The sequence below is a fragment of the Mirounga angustirostris genome, unplaced genomic scaffold, assembly GCF_029215605.1.
Source record: "Mirounga angustirostris isolate CCGP_5_RB_7025 unplaced genomic scaffold, mMirAng1.0.hap1 SCAF_6, whole genome shotgun sequence".
Classification (NCBI taxonomy): domain Eukaryota; kingdom Metazoa; phylum Chordata; class Mammalia; order Carnivora; family Phocidae; genus Mirounga; species Mirounga angustirostris.
Window position 1 is genome coordinate 592,233 of NW_026991714.1, and position 17,838 is coordinate 610,070.

Below are 17,838 nucleotides of genomic sequence, written 5' to 3' on the forward strand. Positions count from 1 at the left end.
CAGATAAAACAAATCATATTGACTCGTTACTTGATTGTCCAGTGCAGAAGTTTTGATAGGCCCTTAGCTTCTCTTCTTTGGCTCCTGTGCTACTTAAGAGCAGCATTGAGGTGAAGCTCCAGTTAGTTCTTGTTACTTTTCGGCTACTTAGTGGAGAGGGCAAGGACATTAATGGCTAAAGTGAAATTTTATATTAACCTTCATATTAATTTAATAATCACATACTGGTTGATTTAAAACTTAAAAGGGAAAAAATTCCCTCTAGTCATTAGATCTTTATCCCTGAGGAGGAAATGATGGTATAAATTTTAATGGTTCTCATTGTTTTGAGTGCTTATTATGTGCCATGCACATATTAAATTCTTTTTTATGTACATTGTTTGTTTAATCCTCCTAAAATTTTATGCGGTACTATTTTCATTTCTATTCTCAGGTGAGGAAAATGAGGTCCAGAGAAATTACAAATACGTTTTCTTTTTTTTTTTTTTTAAGATTTTATTTATTTATTTAATTGACAGAAAGAGAGCGTGAGGGGGAACACAAGTAGGGGGTGTGGGAGAGGGAGAAGCAGGCTTCCGGCTGAGCAGGGAGCCCGATGCGGGGCTCGATCCCGGGACTCCAGGATCATGACCTGAGCCGAAGGTAGTCGCTTAATCAACTGAGCCACCCAGGCGTCCCTACAAATAAGTTTTCCGTGATTATGTAGCCAGGATTTGAACCCAGGCAGTCTGACTCCAGAGATTGTGCTCTAAAGGACTAGACTGTGTACTCAGTCTGCTGACTTTCTTTACTTGTCTGATCTCTACTGGCTCTCACTATAGAGAAGTATCTTTCTGAGTAGCAAACACATCTGCTTGCTGTAGATTTCTTTCATCTCTGTGTTGATCTACAGGTGAGCATGTTAGGGAAAGGATTTGGTGATGTCGGCGAAGCCAAAGGTGGCAGCACCACGGGCTCGCAGTTCTTGGAGCAGTTCAAGACTGCTCAGGCCCTGGCCCAGTTGGCGGCACAGCATTCTCAGTCTGGAACCACCACCACCTCTTCTTGGGACATGGGCTCCGCCTCACAGTCCCCATCGCTGGTGCAGTACGGTGAGAAGGATGGAAAGTGACTTGAATTCTTTAAGCATTGGAGCATTAATGCCAGAAGCTGGCAGGAGTCGAGGGTGGAGAATATGTCTTGAAGTCAGGAGAAAGGCAGCCAGCTGGCTAGTATCCCATACCAATTTTCCCCTAGTCAGGCTGAGTTCAGAAAGCTAGGGAATAGTGAAAAGTTGAGGCTCAGTATCTCTTTATCAGAATTAGACACATTTATAGTTGCAGTCTTCAGTTGACCTGGGGGTTTTTGGATTCTCCCTAGATTGGTTTTTAGTGTTTGAAAACAACACGTTGCCTTTGAGAAGTTTCATGGACTTGGCCATTTTAGGATCCTACACTTTAAATATGGACAGTTCCTAGATTCCTGTCTTACACAGGTAGGGTAATAGTGCTGACTTGATTAGGCTGTATTTAGAACAGGTATGATCCAGTGATTATCACTTTTAGAAATGATAGTAAGCCCTAAAAGAGAGCCTGTTTATATGAGGTACTGAATCTTGAGGGCCTCGTTTTGTGGCTCTAGAGTAGGAAAATGGCATTTTATTGAGGTTTATCAGCATCTTTGGTCTCATACATATTGGGTTTCTTCATGCAGATTTGAAGAACCCAAATGATTCAGCAGTACACAGCCCCTTTACTAAACGCCAGGCATTCACCCCATCGTCAACCATGATGGAGGTGTTCCTTCAGGAGAAGCCACCCGCAGTGGTTACCTCCACAGCCGCACCTCCGCCCCCCTCTTCTCCTTTGCCAAGCAAATCCACCTCGGCCCCACAGATGTCTCCCGGGTCTTCAGACAACCAGTCCTCTAGCCCTCAGCCGGCTCAGCAAAAATTGAAACAACAGAAGAAAAAGGCCTCCTTGACTTCAAAGGTACCTGAACTTTGAGATGGGTGTCGTCTTAGGGCAAAAGGGGTATGGGATTTGGGAATTGAGATTGTAGGGGATAGTCTGCAAATTTGAAGCAGAGGGTTTTGTTGTTGTTGTTGTTGTTAGTCTTACGGTAAGGTTGTAATAAAACCATTATCTTCTCTTTACAGATTCCTGCTCTGGCTGTGGAGATGCCTGGCTCAGCAGATATCTCAGGGCTAAACCTGCAGTTTGGGGCATTGCAGTTTGGGTCAGAGCCCGTCCTTTCCGATTATGAGTCCACCCCCACCACGAGCGCCTCTTCAAGCCAGGCTCCAAGTAGCCTCTATACCAGCACGGCCAGGTAGAGGAAACCTCAATCATAAGACTTTTTATTGGGCTTTTCCTACTTTTCCTGAGTCTCTTGCTGATTCCTATAATTCCGAAGAGGCTGAGCCTCTGACTGAGTGAAGGAAAAGTACCCGATTGTAGCATTTTGTTAAGCATTTCAAAATACTGTTGAACTAGGATTATCTGTAATTCTAAACAGGTGGAGATATGCCTCTTGGGTACTTTTAGAGTGAGAGGACTTTGGCATCTGGCTAACAAGGCCTCTGACACATTTGGTCCTTTGGTGTGGGCCTTATGCCTACGAAGGGTATGACTCTGGCCTCCTAGAAAAGATGTAGCACTGATATATCACACAAGTTAAACGGAACCTTTCCTACCTCCTCTGATAACTATCTGGGAGGGCCAGCATAAGCAATAGAAAATCCTGGAGGAATTTCTGGGACTAGGCTATTTTCCTCAGTCCTTCGAATTTAAAAATATAGGTGTTAGGCCCTAGCCTAATCTGTTGAATCATAATTGCCATTAATGCATGTGAATATTTTAAAAGTTCTTCTCGGGAGAGTTTTACCAGTAACCTTATATCTAATAGGGTTTCTGAGAGAGCCAGGAGCTCAGAATTCCTAATGAATATGAGCAAAAGGTGACTTTCCTTGTGCTTAGGGTTCATGTTAGGATGTATCAGAGGGATCAGGAGTGGTCTATCCTTTCTGCTTTTGCCTCTTTTTCTTAAAACAGCAGAATGTAGGGTAGCTGTTTTAGTTTAAACCCCTGACTTTATAGGATGTGAAATACCTATTGTCAGGAGAAAATTGTTTTTTATTTGTTGCTGGAAGTTTTCTTTTTGATTGTAATCGAATTACTGTAGTAGAAGATCTCCACCATTTCCTTAGTATTAGTGGATCTGTTCTGCTTTGTTTTTCTGAGATTTTCCTTCTGCATTCCCCACAGTGAATCTTCATCCACAATTTCATCTAACCAGAGTCAGGAGTCCGGTTATCAGAGCGGTCCAATTCAGTCGACAACCTATACCTCCCCAAATAATGCTCAGGGTCCTCTGTATGAACAGAGGTCCACACAGACTCGACGGTACCCCAGCTCCATCTCCTCATCACCCCAAAAGGACCTGACTCAGGCAAAGGTAGTGGCTTTACGAGTCTCTGGGTGCTGGTTAGGACAATATTGGGCAGAGTCTCTTCAGTGTTAGTGTTTCACTTCATGACAAATGGTGCTGGGATACCTCAGAAGTGCTGATTGAGAAGCTGGAAAAAGCACATTTCTGTGGTTGGTGAAATTAGAAAGTTCTTTTCAGCAAGCCTGGAGTTTCAGAGCCAGAAAACCTCTCTCTTTGCAGTAAAGATTCGTTCTTTGTAGTAGAATCAATGTCAAATAGTTGTTTACTTTTCTGGGAAGATCTGAGTGCTAGACTTCTGGGTGTGTATCGGCCCGGTGAGGGGAGAGCATGTCCCAGAAGTGCTGTGGAGTGACGGTCAGATGCACCCAACACAGTGGCTGGTTTGGCTGAACTGCCGGACTTCCCCGTCCTCCCCCTGGGGCCCTAGACTTAGGCCTTTGCTGTGTCTGTTCTGGGTGTGGGGTCTCTCGAGCAGTTTGGGGCTTGCCTTCTGCTGCTGTTGGTCACACAGGATTGGTATACCTTGTTTTCATTTCCATTTTAAGTTCTTGTCATTTTGTTTGGGTAGTCTGCATTACATTAATCCTTTGGTTAGCTTGCAGAATTTTCTGAAAGATTTGTTGATGGAAATTAAGCTGAGTCAGTGCTAACTTGACCTATTCACTTAATTTTGTGTTTCTTACTCCTCTGTTCTCTTGTACCAGAATGGCTTCAGCTCTGTGCAGGCCACGCAGTTACAGACCACGCAATCTGTTGAAGGTGAGTGTTCTCCAGGCCTTTTCCTCTATGTTGTAGTGTTTTTTCTCTCCTCTCAGTACTTTTTGCTTTCCTTAGATTATAGTGAGAAGAGTCATGGCTCTTCTGGTTATAGTCTTCATTTGGTTCTGCCTTGCTATTTAATATCAAACAAACCTAAGTTTTCAGTTTCTGTGTTTTAGAACAGGATAATACCCTTGGTTCCTTTTGTTGGATAAATGAGATCAGTGCTCTGAAATGCTTGGAATTTAGAAAAGAGAGGAAGGGAGGGAGAGAGGGGCTCCCTAAACACACATGGTCCATTATTAAATAACTGAGTACTCTCGGCTTGGGGACAGCCTGGGACTCCCATGACCAGGGGTCATTTCTGTACTTCTCATAGACACTTCCTTTCCCCTGATGAGGTCAATTATTTATTCTTTACTTCCAGGTGCTACAGGCGCTGCTGTGAAATCTGACTCACCTTCCACTTCTGGCATCCCCCCTCTCAGCGAAACGGTGTCTGCAGCTTCCTTACTGACAACAGCCAGTCAACACTCATCCTCCTTGGGCGGTTTGAGCCACAGTGAGGAGAGTCCAAATGCTACCACCACACAACACAGCAGGTGATTTGGGTCGTGGCTGAACGTTGGGGTCGGGAGGAGCAGTAACAGAGCTCTCTGTCTCCGTCCTGTCCCTGCTGCCTGGCAGGGGCCACATTAGTGAGGTGGATGACCTGAAAGCTACGGGAAGTAGAAGCAGAGGAGGCCTGTTCTCCCTTCTCAGCAGCCACTCTCGCTGTGTCTGCTCCCTGCCCTCGGCTGGCCACTGTGCTCCCCATGATCTCAGGTCTCCTTGGTCCCGTATTCCGCCTCATCTCCTCACCCGTGTTCTTGACGGAAGCTCTAGGTCACGTAATCATAGCTCTGTGGCCGATGGCATCCTCTTCTTTGCAGCACGTTATCCACGCAGCAAAATACCCTTTCGTCATCCACATCTTCTGGGCGCACTTCGACATCCACTCTTTTGGTAAGTATGATGCTCCAAGAGAGGAAGTGTGGTTTTCTTACACTTCTCAAGAAGGGATTCTTGGAAATCTCTTCATGAGGTGGCCAAGGCGGGAGAATCCAGAAACACTACAGAGCTGTGGGCCAGTTCCCCAAACCCAGGATGTGACTCCTGCGTCTTTGTGTGACTTTTTTTTCTTCTCACACTGAAGTAGGTAGGACTTTGTATGTTCGGATAAATGCTGTAAGAACGTCCCTTTCTCACTGGGGTGGCTGTTCTTATTTCTTGGTCTGGGATATGCTGCACATAGGTGCTGAAAATCATCAGTGTGAGTCTGGGCATCCTATGAAAGTGGAGGTAGATGAAAACTTTTGATCAAATCATTGATTTCACTCTTGTGATTTAGAACAACCATTTGTGGAATTAGGCTGAGATGGTGAGGAAGACCCATTCTGGGCAAAGGTGTCTGGTTTGCCAGAAACCAGGGAAAGATAATGAGTGCTAAGGCTTCCTTAGAAGTCTCTTTTTCCTCAGATATACCATTTGAGGTTCAAATTCATCAGAACTTGCTGAACTAGTGAAGGAGAATGTGGGAGAGAAGATGAGGATGTATTTCCTTGACTTAAACCATTCGTTGGCCAGCCAGCATTGGTTTCTGGGGTGTTCGTCCCCGCTTGCTCTGTGCCTCTCTGACGGGGGATGATTTGCAGGGGGTCTGTTGTTAACCACCCCTGACTGATGACTCTTGGGAAATATGTAGCTGGAGGATAATTAGTAATTTCTTCTGGCTCCTTTGGCAGAGGGCACCCAGAACTCTGCCGCAGCCTTTTTAATTGGGCGGATGATGTGCTCTCACCAGCAGAAGGGAGTGTGCCTCTCTCCTGACCTGTTTTGCTAATCACTGTTTCCTCCTGTCTTTCGCTGCTCCCCCTTTTTTAAGCACACAAGCGTGGACAGTGAGGCGAACCTCCATTCTTCCTCCAGCACTTTCTCTACCGCGTCCAGCACGGTTTCTGCGCCTCCCCCGGTGGTCAGTGTCTCCTCCAGTCTCAACAGCGGCAGCAGCTTGGGCCTCAGCCTCAGCAGTAACTCCACCGTCACAGCCTCGACTCGGAGCTCAGTTGCTACAACTTCAGGTAGAAGGTGGCTGGCATTCTTCTGGGACAGAGGATTGAGAAGTAATTGTGTGACAGGATAAAAGTGATTTCTCTTTTTAGGAAAAGCTCCTCCCAACCTCCCTCCTGGGGTCCCGCCATTGTTGCCTAATCCGTACATTATGGCTCCAGGGCTGTTACACGCCTACCCGGTAAGTGAGACCGAAGTGCCTTCTCCAAATGATGAAGATGAGGTGGCTACTCTTTACAGCTCTGGCTTCAGGTGGAAGACTATAATTAAAATACCAAATAAATGAGTGGCTGTCATATGTAAGCAAACAGGTTTTTGGGAAGAACTAATCATTTCTAGAGGGGGAGGACTAAACAAAGGCCATTTCTTCTATTGTGTATTTTCTCTGCATGAAACACAGATTCTGGGCCTCTGAAGCTAAAGGCCAGAGTGTCCACCTGGAATCCCTTTCGGTTTCTCAGATAATTATTTTCTCTGGTTGAATTGATTCCCTGTCTTGGAGGGTCTTTGCTGGCTCTGACCAGTCAGAGCAGAGTTCCCTGACCCGATCTGGGGACTATCTGAGAGTAGGCGATGGACATTGGTAGTTTTTTGTCCTGGTGTTTCTTCTATCAAATTCCTTGATTCGGTGTCTGTTAAGATGAAGGGTATTTATTTTGAAATGTTTAAAAAGACGTGTTCTTGCTCCCCAGATAGAGTGTCTAGGTGAATATCATACAGAGGAAACATCCAGTAATGTTTTTTATTTTTATTTTTTTTTTTTTTAAGATTTTACTTATTTATTTGAGAGAGCGCATGAGTGGGAGGGGCAGAGAGAGAGAGAGAGAATCTTAAGCAGATTCAGTGCTGAGCGCGGACCCCAACATGGGGCTCAATCTCGCGACCCTGAGATCATGGCCCCACCCAAAACTGAGTCAGATGGATGTTTAACTGACTGTGCCACCCAGCACCCCTACCCATTTTTTAATAACCGTACCACCTTAGTACCCATACGTTAGAGAAAACAAGAGTAAAATGTGAATCCTTGCTGAAGGAGATAAATCTTAAGCCATGTTTTTGAAGGGTATGACAAAGACTGATAGAATAGAGAGTAAAACAGGCTGTTCGTACGTGGCTCCTGTCTGTCCCGCTGTTGCCAGAGTGGAGGGATGCAGCCTAGTTGAATCAGGGTGGTATGTAGTTCAAGGAAAGCTTTAAGACCTTTCAGGAATCACTTAATCTCTTTGTTCTTCACTTCTTTCCTCTTAAAGGAACCTGATACAAGTAATCTATGTCCTGTTCTTCCTAGGAATGATTTATCATGTTTCTTAGCACCTTGGTTTGCTCCGATGATAACCAGTTCCTATTAATATTGTTACGTGTTTGTATCTTCCAGCCACAAGTATATGGTTATGATGACTTACAGATGCTTCAGACAAGATTTCCCTTGGTGAGTATGTGGTGTAGAGCGTTGGAAAAGAAAGCGATCTTCACCTTATTGTTTAGGGATTATTTCAGGTGTTCAGTTGATAAGTCACAGGCTTAGCTCTTCCCCAGTCTGTACCTCCACACACAGACTGATTCTCAAGATCTCTTAGAACACAGGGACTTGGGAAGTGGTTTTAACTGAAGGTAACTTTTTAATCACTTGTTGAGTTCTTTGAAGTAAACAAATTTTAACCTAATCTGTAGCTCAGAGTACTCTGGAGCTCTCTGGATGCTTTTTCCGTATGTGTCAGGTGCTTTGAATTACAGAAAGGCAATCTATTTTTCTTTTTTTTTTTTTTTAAGATTTTATTTATTTATTTAATTGACAGAGACAGCGTGAGGGGGAACACAAGCAGGGGGAGTGGGAGAGGGAGAAGCAGACTCCCCGCTGGGCAGGGAGCCCGACATGGGGCTCGATCCCAGGACCCCGGGATCATGACCTGAGCCGAAGGCAGTCGCTTAACCAACTGAGCCACCCAGGCGCCCCAAGGCAATCTATTTTTCGGTAGCAGTAAACTGTTAGGGATGTATCTAAAGATTTGAGAATATCATTGGTTCTGATGGACTTGATGTGTTTCCTGGTGGGCATACCCGTAGACCTTGTCTGACTGTGCTTGTTTGTGTCCAGGCAAGGGGGACAGTGTATGCGAGAGTAACTTGGAGTTCGTGCCAGCCCTAGCCAGCTGAATCAGTGGCTGGATAAATTGCAGCACTCCCAACATTGTGCTTTGCTGTTACTCCTGCGGGGGAGTGAGTGTCATTGAGTGTCTGCTCTTTGATTTCTCTCTTCTAGGATTACTACAGCATCCCATTTCCCACGCCCACCACTCCGCTGACTGGGAGGGATGGTAGCCTGGCCAGCAACCCTTACTCTGGTATGGCTGGGGTGGGGCCGAATGAAGGGAGAGTGTGTTGGGATTGGTGGAAGAAACCTGATTAATAGCAAGAAGGGACCCAGTTCTTACTTTAATTAAGATCTTTGGCAGAAGGTATAGAATGGATGTGATGAATCAGGGTGGGTAGATCTGGAATGCTGCAGAAGATGATTTCCTTCTCATCCCACTTTGCTGTCTCCCTGTGGTTCCAGGTGACATCTTGCCTTAGTTTTCTGTCATCCTCCAGTCTTTGCCAGGAAGTACAGTGCTTGAACTGGACTTCCTCTGCTCCTCTCCACTCCTGTTCCCTGCGCACAGTGGCAGTCTTAGTGCCTTGCTAGGCCATGATCCTTCTTTTTATGCCTGATCTCTCGTCCTCTTTGACCTACCTTTTTTCCTGAGCTGTTAATGTGTTTTGAGTTCAGCATGGAGTGTTCCTCGTGGAGGGGAAGCAGGGGAAGGCCAGAAGGATAGGAGTGGGCAGAGAAATCATGCAGGAGCTTTGTTCTGGGGGTCTGTCTCCCACAGAATCGTACAGGCATCCGATGTTTGGCTTGACTTAGCACTGTGCTCAAGAGTGCTAAATGTTGCCACAAAGAAACGTAATTCAAAGAATCGAACTTTAACAGTCTTGGATCAGGGCCTTCTGGAGTTGGGGGTGAAAGAAGCAGCAGATACATTTAGCCTCTTCTGCCGCAGGTGACCTCACAAAGTTTGGCCGTGGGGATGCCTCCTCCCCGGCCCCGGCCACAACCTTGGCCCAGCCCCAACAGAATCAGACTCAGACTCACCACACCACGCAGCAGACCTTCCTGAACCCGGCGCTGCCTCCTGGCTATAGTTACACCAGCCTGCCGTACTACACAGGGGTCCCGGGCCTCCCCAGCACCTTCCAGTACGGGCCTGCTGTGTTCCCTGTGAGTACCTGGGCTTGGTCTTTCCTTGTGGTGGTGAAGAATCCCAGCCCCCAGACACTATCCTAGCTGCCTTCAAGGCTAGATGACTTTTTAATAATGGATGAGGAGAGACAGTTCCACCTCTGGCCTGTTTCTGGCCTGGCAGAGGGAGGGGGGCTGGAATTGATGGTATTGGGATGAAGGTTATCTGTTCTTAGAATTATCTAAAGAGGGGTTAGGGGATGTGATCCCATACAGCTTTGTGCCCTAGACTCTCCTTCATTACCAGCTGCTACCTACCACCTTCCCTTCCTTTGAACTACCATTTCTTGACTTCACCGGTAGATTTTAAAAAGCTCTGTAGAGAGCCCATTTCACTAAGCAGATGGATGGTCTGCCCGTCTCAGGATGGTAGCCGTCTGAATGCCCAATCCCTAGAGTAGGACAGGTAGGGGGGAATGGTTCTCTGCCACCATGTCACCTCACTTCTAGCCCTTTTGTCTTCAGGTGGCTCCTACCTCTTCCAAGCAGCATGGTGTGAATGTCAGCGTGAATGCATCGGCCACCCCTTTCCAACAGCCAAGTGGATATGGGTCTCACGGATACAACACTGGTAAGCTCACCTTGGCCCTGGCTGTCCGTGGCTTCTACAGGATGTGACTGAAGGAGTTTCAGGGAGGAAGACACGGTGCTTGAGGAAACGGGGTTGGTGAGGTGAGCTCTAGCAGCTCCATGTGGGCCTTTTCACGTGTGACCGATGTGGGTGTTTAACCGAGCAGCACCAGCAGAGGGGTGCTTGATGTAAGAACGGGAGTCCAGCACTCGAGATGGGAATGCCCTGGGGCACGTGTTGGCCGTTAGAGAACGTTGGCTGGCCTAAGCTTTGGGTGGGAAGCAGGGCAAGGGGCCCCAAGGTGTTACCGAGACGTCAGTGGAGGCCAGTACCAGCATGCCTGGCACTGGTAGCGTGGGCAGCGAGGTGCTTCCTGAATAGCAGAGTGGGGCGGGCTTGCCTTGCACTTCCTTTCTCATGCAGCTCCCTTTTGTTCCCCAGCTGGGAAACCTAGGATGTGGAGAGAAAGGCATGGGGTATGAGTACTCAAGAGAGGGAGAGGGAGACCTTAGGATCCCTCCTTTGTATGGCAGGTCTCTTGGCAAAGTCTGTTTGCATATCTGATGGCAGGAGGGAAATGTAGGAAACCTCTGAATGGGCACTGACCTAAAAGATCACCTAGTCTAGCCCTGGCTCCCATACCTGACAACATCTGCACTCTGTTTTTGGAGGAGTTCCATCTACTTTTTTCAGTGACTTCTACGTAGACAAATATGGGGAGGAGGTTGTTGCAGCTGCAAAGAGTTGGGGTTGAGGGTTTTTCAGAATTCTAAGCTCACTTATGCTTTCATGGTGATTTGGATGGAGCTGCATCTGTGTTCTTCACCCCTGTGTGGACTCCAGGTGGGTCGGTTGCCCAAGGTTTTCAGTAACTGGGAAGCTGAGCTGAGCATAGAAGGCAATAGGTCTGAGAGCGAACTAACAGGCAGAGTTTGAACTGTGTTGGAGCAACTTGGAGTGAGTCTGGATTTAACCTGGAGAAATCCTGAGATACCCCACTCCTTGTGGCTGCCCCTCTTACCAAGCAAGGTACACCCTAATCCTTGGAGGGGAGGATTATAAGCTTTCTGACGTGGAGTGGCCCCATTCTGGTTAGATTTAAGTTTTAGCTGGACCAGATAAAGAATTTTAAGAGGTAGATGATAATATAAAAGAATGGCATACCTTATTCTGGAAATCCTAGTTTTCTTATTCCCCTTAAGATTTCAGAAACCTGCTGTAACAGTCTTTTGAGCACCCCCAGTTCCCAATCCCACACAGGGCTCTTGTCATCCCATTCCTCATCAACCTCTAAATTCATTTATTTTTATGTATTTGATTCCTTTTAGGAAGAAAATATCCACCCCCTTACAAGCATTTCTGGACGGCAGAGAGCTAATTTGGCCCAAGGCTGGGGGCTGTGTTTTGTGTGTGTGTATAAACTTGCACTGAAGTCTTGTTTCAGAAACCAGACCACTGAGGAGAGCCTGCTGAGCTGAGGCCATGCCTGCGTGGCTGGGGGAAATGAGTTGGTGGATGCCTTCTGGGCTCTGAACTTGCCCTTCCCCCACTTCCCTCTCCCCCACGTGTCTGACCCTGTCTTACCCATTTCGAGTTCCAGCGGTGCGGCACCTCCGAAGCGTCAATGCACACACCTGCTGTTGCTTTTGATTTCTGGAAGGCATGTAGTTCCAACTTGTAACAAATATTTGTAGTCTTCAATAAACTGTGGTATTTCTTTAGCTAACTCTGGCGTTCTTTCCGTGCATGTCTGTCTGGACACTAGGAGCCAATGTTGTGCCGTGGATGCCGGGTGGAGGGGGGCCTTTTCAGTCAAACCCCAGCATAGCCAAAGAACTAAGAACTGTTACCCTCTCGTCATGGTGATTGTGTTAAGGTGGGAGAGGGGAAGCAGCCTCAGTTTCCAGCCCTTTGATTGATTGGTGAAGAAAGTGATTTTGTAGAAAATCCCTGATTCTCCATGCTTATTACAGCTCTTTTCCACGTAGGTCTTCCCCTTGCCTCTGACGTAAGCGGAGGGAAAGGCCTGAAACAGCTTGGTCCTGTCATGTGAAAGGCAGACGAGGTGGCGTTCGGAGCTGGTTTAGGGAAGTGGCTTCCAAGGCCCCAGGCCAGGTGGCCGGTTGAGATCTGTTAAAGTCTTTCGTGACTCCAGCTGTGGAAACTGTGCTAGCCTGCAACAGTGTTCTTACTCTTCGGCCCTCCATACGCTTCTCAGGGGTTGTGGATTATTCGTTGTTTTGCACTTGTGGGTGTAGCTAAGGATGTGTGGGAGAGGTTTGCTTACACTTCTCCCTGACTATGGAAATTCTTATCCCCACTCAATCCAAGGGCTAGTACACCATCACCCCTTGGTTTACAGAGTTAACTTGTATGGTGAGAACACCATCCTTGGTTAATTGGAAGCCCAGATATTCCACTTCCTTTGTACTTGTTCCCAACCCTCGAGTAATTTTTTCCTGTGAGTGTGACCAGCTTCCCCAGGGGCTGCCATGCTGGAAGATGTTGGTTCTTGTTTGTCCTCCATGCTGTCTCCACATCAGATCAGTGTGGTTGCCACTGCTTGGGAGTGGGGGATAGAAGGGGCGTTGACTGTTGGAAGGAAAGCAAGAGAACTCTAGTCTGAGGAGCTTTCTCGTAACTGGTGAAGGGTAAGTGGGGAAGCCAACACCCGTTATGTCTAGTGCTCACACTCAGGCTGTTAGGGCTGCTACAGTGTTCTCTTGTCCTGCACCTCCAGCCCTTCAATCAATACCCAGACTAAAGCCTCAGGACTAGAAGCTAGATTTTAGCTAGTCCAGCCTCTGGAAAGAATGAGACCAGGTTGGGGGGAGGGGGCTGGCAATCTAAAACCAAATTCCTCCCTACCACCCAGCTTGAGAAACCAGTTAGCTGTTTCTCTCATCCAGCATGGGGTAACCCTGGGTGTCTGCAAGGTGTTTGAACCTTTTCAGTAAAAATCAGTCATTGTCTCTGATTTCCCTCAAAAATGTTTGTATCCTTTCTGTCCCACCTCACTCTCAGCCCTTCCACACAAACCTCCTTGGTGGCTTAGCCTTTTCCATTAATCAACTGTTCTTAAGGTTATGTCCATTACCCGTGATGTGCATAAGGGCACACGGGGTTTGAAGAGGGAGGGGGTCAGACTACCCCCGTTTGTCCCTGTACCATCCCTTTCTTTTCCTTCAGTGCCTATGAGGTGTAGAGTTGCTGCTTTGGAGATGGGACAATGTTTTCTCATGCTCTGATTCTGTAGTTCTGTTCTTTTTCTTGGCTCCTCCGTGGAACCATCTGGACTTGTGCTGTGGGAGGGCTTTCCAGGTTAAGGTGCCACTTTTGGGGACATCCTGCAGTAGCTCTCCAAGGAGGGCTTAACTTCTGAGGGCTGCCTTTGTCCTAGGCATTGGGAGGACTGGGGTTCTGGAGTTTGAAGGGGGACTTGCTCTTGGGTTTGGGAGGCATTTGTGATTTGGTCACTTTAGCACAGTGCTTCTAAAAAAAACTCTTCCATCAAAGTGCCCCTAATAGCAAGAGAGAAGGATCCAAGGATACAGTTTTTCTGAAGTTTCATTTTATCTCATGTGATGAGATTGAATGTATCTTTAAAAGTGTGCTTTAAATTTGAGTTATTTTCCCTCAAATCTTGGCATAAAATTTCTCTAGTAAGATGCTAGATTATTTTATCTGATGGCTTTTTCCTGTCTCCCTGACCCGTGGCTCCATACCCGAGGGTACAGTGTGTCTATTTCAGTGTCGAGAGTAGAAATTAAGACGAGGAGTGGTACTGGTTTCCTTGAAGTGGTGGTGGTTGTAGGGAGTTCTTCGCCGGGAAGCAGGCAAGTTATTGGGAGCATGGATCAGAGCCTGTGTCTCACAGAGAAGCTCAAGTTGTAAATGATGAGGACGTCAGATTTTGTATTCCACACAGACCGCAGGAGATAGCCTACCCCACTGCCTTCCTAATCCCTGTCCCTTCCCCATGCTTAGGCTTAAATTACTTAGCTGGAAATGCACCTTTGTGTCAGCTCTTTACGTCGTAAGTACCTAGCCTAGAAGAGCCAGGACTAGAGAAGCCAGGGGAGCTGAGACTGCGAGAATGGACCGTGCTCTTGGGGTTGGACTGGACTGCTCCTTGAGCTCTTACCTTACGCTGTGAAAGCATGGATCCTGAGCCCAAAAGTGTCTCTTCATGAACAGAAAGAGCCCAGACTACCTGTCTTCGGGAGCAGGGCTGAGTGGAGTCTGGATGGGTTGATTTAAAATGGACATTAAAAGTTTAATACATTTCTTTTGGGCTTTGGTACAAAAGTATTTTGAAAACTGTATGCTAGTGGGGTGTCGCTATTTCCCCTTGCCCCACAGAAAGCAACTCACCTCGCTTTCTCACACACATACTCAGTACATACCTGGAAAGGGCAAGAGATTTGGGTCATGAGCTCTCCTCTCTCAGGCCTGACCTGAGATGGAAAAGCAGACCAGCATTCCCTTGCAGTGTAACAGCTGGGAAGGCTGCACACACCATTTCCTCGCCGGGAGAGGGGCCAGCCGCTAGCTGAGCTAATCCTCCTGTCTGTTTCCTCCTCCCCCAGGTGTATCAGTCACCTCCAGTAACACGGGCGTGCCAGATATCTCGGGTTCTGTGTACTCCAAAACCCAGGTAGGTGCCTAGCTCTGGAGAGAAGTGGGAAGAGACGGACAGAGAGGAGGTGGTGTGGCAGTGTCCAGTTCAGTGAGCAAGCACGACCCTGAGAAGTGTCAGGAAGCCCACCCTAGATGAATGGCCTCTAGATTGCAGTTTCTCAAAGAAGTCTAAATCCAGCCCTCTGAGAAGAGGCAAGAGAAGTGTGACAGGGAAGATGAGGCGTGGCAGATCGCTGTGACAAGTGTGGGACTCACTGTCCTTTACCCACTGCCAGCCTTTTGCATCTTTCCAAGGGAGCAAGTGTGGAATGAAGGGAAACTGGTTAATTCATTCTTTGTGAAAACAAGGAGTGGGTGTTGTTAAGTTTGATACATGAAGTGTTAACGGGAGTTACGGTGGAGCACCTCATGGCCGAGACCTTGCCACCGACGGGCCCAGTTGCAGGGTGGGTGTGACGGTAGAGTCCCGAGCGCGCTCACAGCCACCCTCTCCTGCGGTCCTGACAGCTGGAAGTCAGTAGCACCCCTGTGTTATGTGTGAGAAAACGGGAGTCAGAGAGGGAGTCCTTCTCTCAGGATCACACAGCTCTTAAAGAGCAGAGCGGAGACAGACCCGAGCACCTGGCTCCAGGTGCAGTGCTCCTCCTCTGACGAGTACTGCTCTCGGTGGGTGTGGGGCTTGGGCCCAGAAACTCCAGGGATTGGTTTGCTGACCCCTTTTACTGTCTCTCCTCCATCCCACTGGATAGCAGTCCTTTGAGAAACAAGGTTTTCATTCCGGTACTCCTGCTGCCTCCTTCAACTTGCCTTCAGCCCTAGGAAGTGGGGGGCCCATCAATCCGGCCACAGCTGCTGCCTACCCACCTGCCCCCTTTATGCACATTCTGACCCCCCATCAGCAGCCGCACTCCCAGATCCTCCACCATCACCTGCAGCAGGATGGCCAGGTAATAGCCCTCCCCCTCTCCTTTCCCTTCCTCTTCCTTCCTGTCCCTTAAAACTGCCCCCCCTTCCCTTTTCTTACCCTTCCTCACCACCTTCACCCAGCCCTCCCAGCGCCAGCCATGGGCACACAGCACATACAGACACAGTGCACACGACACAAGCCGCCGGCAAGAGGAGAGGTCAGAGAAGGGGCCAGGCTCAAACCTCCTTTGCTCTGTTCCTTTGGTACCTTTCTCCTCTACCTCCGGTAGCACAGCTGCCCTCATCCCATCAGACCTGGGTCACACCTACCCTCTGACCTCTCCCAGCCTCCCCCCTTCCCTGACATTGTAGCTTTCCCTTCTAATGGTGGAGTTCTATTGTCAAAGTTTGTCCCTTTATTTTCCATATATCCTGGTTCTGCCTCAGCTACCATATTTGCAGATGATTCTCTGTTGCCAGCGCCAGCAGGAGGAGCAGGTAATGAAACTGAATGATGATGTGCTTGAACCCACTCCTTTCCAGCCCCCATTTCACCTCCACAGCCTCAGGGAACTTGAAAAGGCTGCACAGTCACAGATCAGGACACACGAACACAGACACCTTGCTGAGCTCTCTGGCCTCCCGTCCCTCTCTTGTCCTCCCCTCCCCAGCGCCCTCTTTTTTCTTTCTGCCCTTCCCTGACTCTGGAAACACTTGGTTACCGGAATGGAAAGCATTCTTGGGGCAGCATCTGGAGCCTGGGGCCTCAGACTGTCTCTCCTACCTTGCCTGCAGTGGGCTCTCAGCTGTGCTGTGTGGTAGGGGTGGGGAGCTGTGGGGTGGACAAGTGACCTCTCCTCCATCATAGGTGGCTGGGGAGCTGGGACAAGGGCTTCCTTGCTCTCAAAGACAGCTTCCCAAATTGAGGTATTCATGGGATCAATGAAAATGAAATCACCATGTGATCACTCCTCTCCAAGAGGCCATAATTCTCTCCAGAGAGAGTAGCCTTTTCTCAGCAGTGTAGCTGGGGGTGGAGGGAGAAGGTGGAATTTAAAGTGGGTAGAACTCATTCACAGTCTTATCTTCCAAAGGTATCCTGCCATCTTTACATTGCTACCCTGTTTAAAGGTTGAAGAGGCTTTTTTACCTGTCCCAGGTGCTCTAGCAGCTGTAGAAACCAAATCTTCTGTGGTTGGGAAGTAAACTTCAGAGTAGTTTCTAAACAAGGGGAATGGGAGAGCAAGACAGCTTCCAGATCTCCACCTGAAGATGTTACAGATTTGTCCCACTAACTAGACACCTTTTTCCTCCTCATCATCGTCCCATTCCCTGCAGACGGGCAGCGGGCAACGTAGCCAGACCAGCTCCATCCCGCAGAAGCCCCAGACCAACAAGTCTGCCTACAACAGCTACAGCTGGGGGGCCAACTGAGGCCCTGACCCTCTTCTTCTCCCGGTCCCATCTTCTGAGAGGGCTTCTCAGCCTGGCAACTACGGAAACAGCATCAAAGAGAGAAAGGAATGGGGGGGGTCCGCTGCCCCCCCCACCCCCAGCGGCCCACCCCATGCCTCAGCTTCATGTCTGTCCCGTTCCCATACCATCCCCACTCTGTTGTATGTATTATAGGATTTGTATTTTCTTTTTTTTTCTCCTTTCCTCTCCTCCTCCTCCCTTGCATTCAAGATTATGAAACTTTGCTGTGGGCCCTGCCTTCCTTCTCCTCCTCCTGTTCACCCTGGTGGTGTATGGGTGAGGTGGGTGGGGGGGACCCCCAAATATATATCAGCCCAACAGCCCTGTCTCCTCCTTTATTATTAGGAAACAAAACAACAACAAAAAATGGCGTCATGAATATGAACAGCATTGTCAGATGAATTAGTTGAAGTGTTTTTTTTTTTTTGTACTGTGTCCTCAAATTTAATGGATTAATGTGTCTTGTATATATAAAAAGAAAACCTCTACCTTCAGCGTCTGCCCATTCTTGATCCGTCTAGGACACGCTCCTCAACAGCTTGGTGAATGATTGTTCTGTACCGCTGGGCCGCTGGGGGGCTCTGAAGGCGATGGAATAGAAGGCAGTGGAATACAAGGAGCTCCTTGCCCTTAATGTGCTGCCGGCATCTTGCCCTATGGGAACTCC

General features: G+C 48.1%; 1 protein-coding gene, 1 long non-coding RNA gene and 1 other non-coding gene across 29 annotated transcripts in view; 2 read left to right on the forward strand and 1 right to left on the reverse strand.

Annotated features, from left to right (window-relative positions):
• The window catches only part of LOC123845733 (ubiquitin-associated protein 2-like), a 44,963-nt gene that overhangs the window by 23,097 nt on the left and 4,028 nt on the right, over window positions 1-17,838 (forward strand). For 14 of the 27 annotated variants that reach the window (XM_064593603.1, XM_064593608.1, XM_064593613.1 and 11 more), the window contains 16 exons: window positions 893-1,091; window positions 1,693-1,970; window positions 2,138-2,310; window positions 3,246-3,435; window positions 4,134-4,188; window positions 4,616-4,790; window positions 5,121-5,193; window positions 6,113-6,308; window positions 6,390-6,478; window positions 7,673-7,726; window positions 8,558-8,639; window positions 9,339-9,556; window positions 10,043-10,148; window positions 14,738-14,805; window positions 15,539-15,736; window positions 16,143-16,193. In XM_064593603.1, the coding sequence (XP_064449673.1) occupies window positions 893-1,091; window positions 1,693-1,970; window positions 2,138-2,310; window positions 3,246-3,435; window positions 4,134-4,188; window positions 4,616-4,790; window positions 5,121-5,193; window positions 6,113-6,308; window positions 6,390-6,478; window positions 7,673-7,726; window positions 8,558-8,639; window positions 9,339-9,556; window positions 10,043-10,148; window positions 14,738-14,805; window positions 15,539-15,736; window positions 16,143-16,193 (2,205 nt within the window). Of the gene's footprint in view, window positions 1-892; window positions 1,092-1,692; window positions 1,971-2,137; window positions 2,311-3,245; window positions 3,436-4,133; window positions 4,189-4,615; window positions 4,791-5,120; window positions 5,194-6,112; window positions 6,309-6,389; window positions 6,479-7,672; window positions 7,727-8,557; window positions 8,640-9,338; window positions 9,557-10,042; window positions 10,149-11,476; window positions 11,809-14,737; window positions 14,806-15,538; window positions 15,737-16,142; window positions 16,194-17,033; window positions 17,666-17,692; window positions 17,828-17,838 lie in introns of those variants that run through there. The other 13 variants (XM_054507808.2, XM_054507815.2, XM_054507818.2 and 10 more) reach the window with 7 other exon arrangements.
• LOC123847266 (small nucleolar RNA SNORA58) lies at window positions 8,348-8,488 on the forward strand. Its single transcript, XR_006791505.1, has one exon. It is a non-coding gene; the product is annotated as a small nucleolar RNA SNORA58 (small nucleolar RNA).
• On the reverse strand, window positions 10,173-17,796 carry LOC123845736 (uncharacterized). Its single transcript, XR_006791077.3, has 3 exons — window positions 17,661-17,796; window positions 16,846-16,916; window positions 10,173-15,315 (listed from the first exon to the last, which is right to left on the reverse strand). It is a non-coding gene; the product is annotated as an uncharacterized LOC123845736 (long non-coding RNA).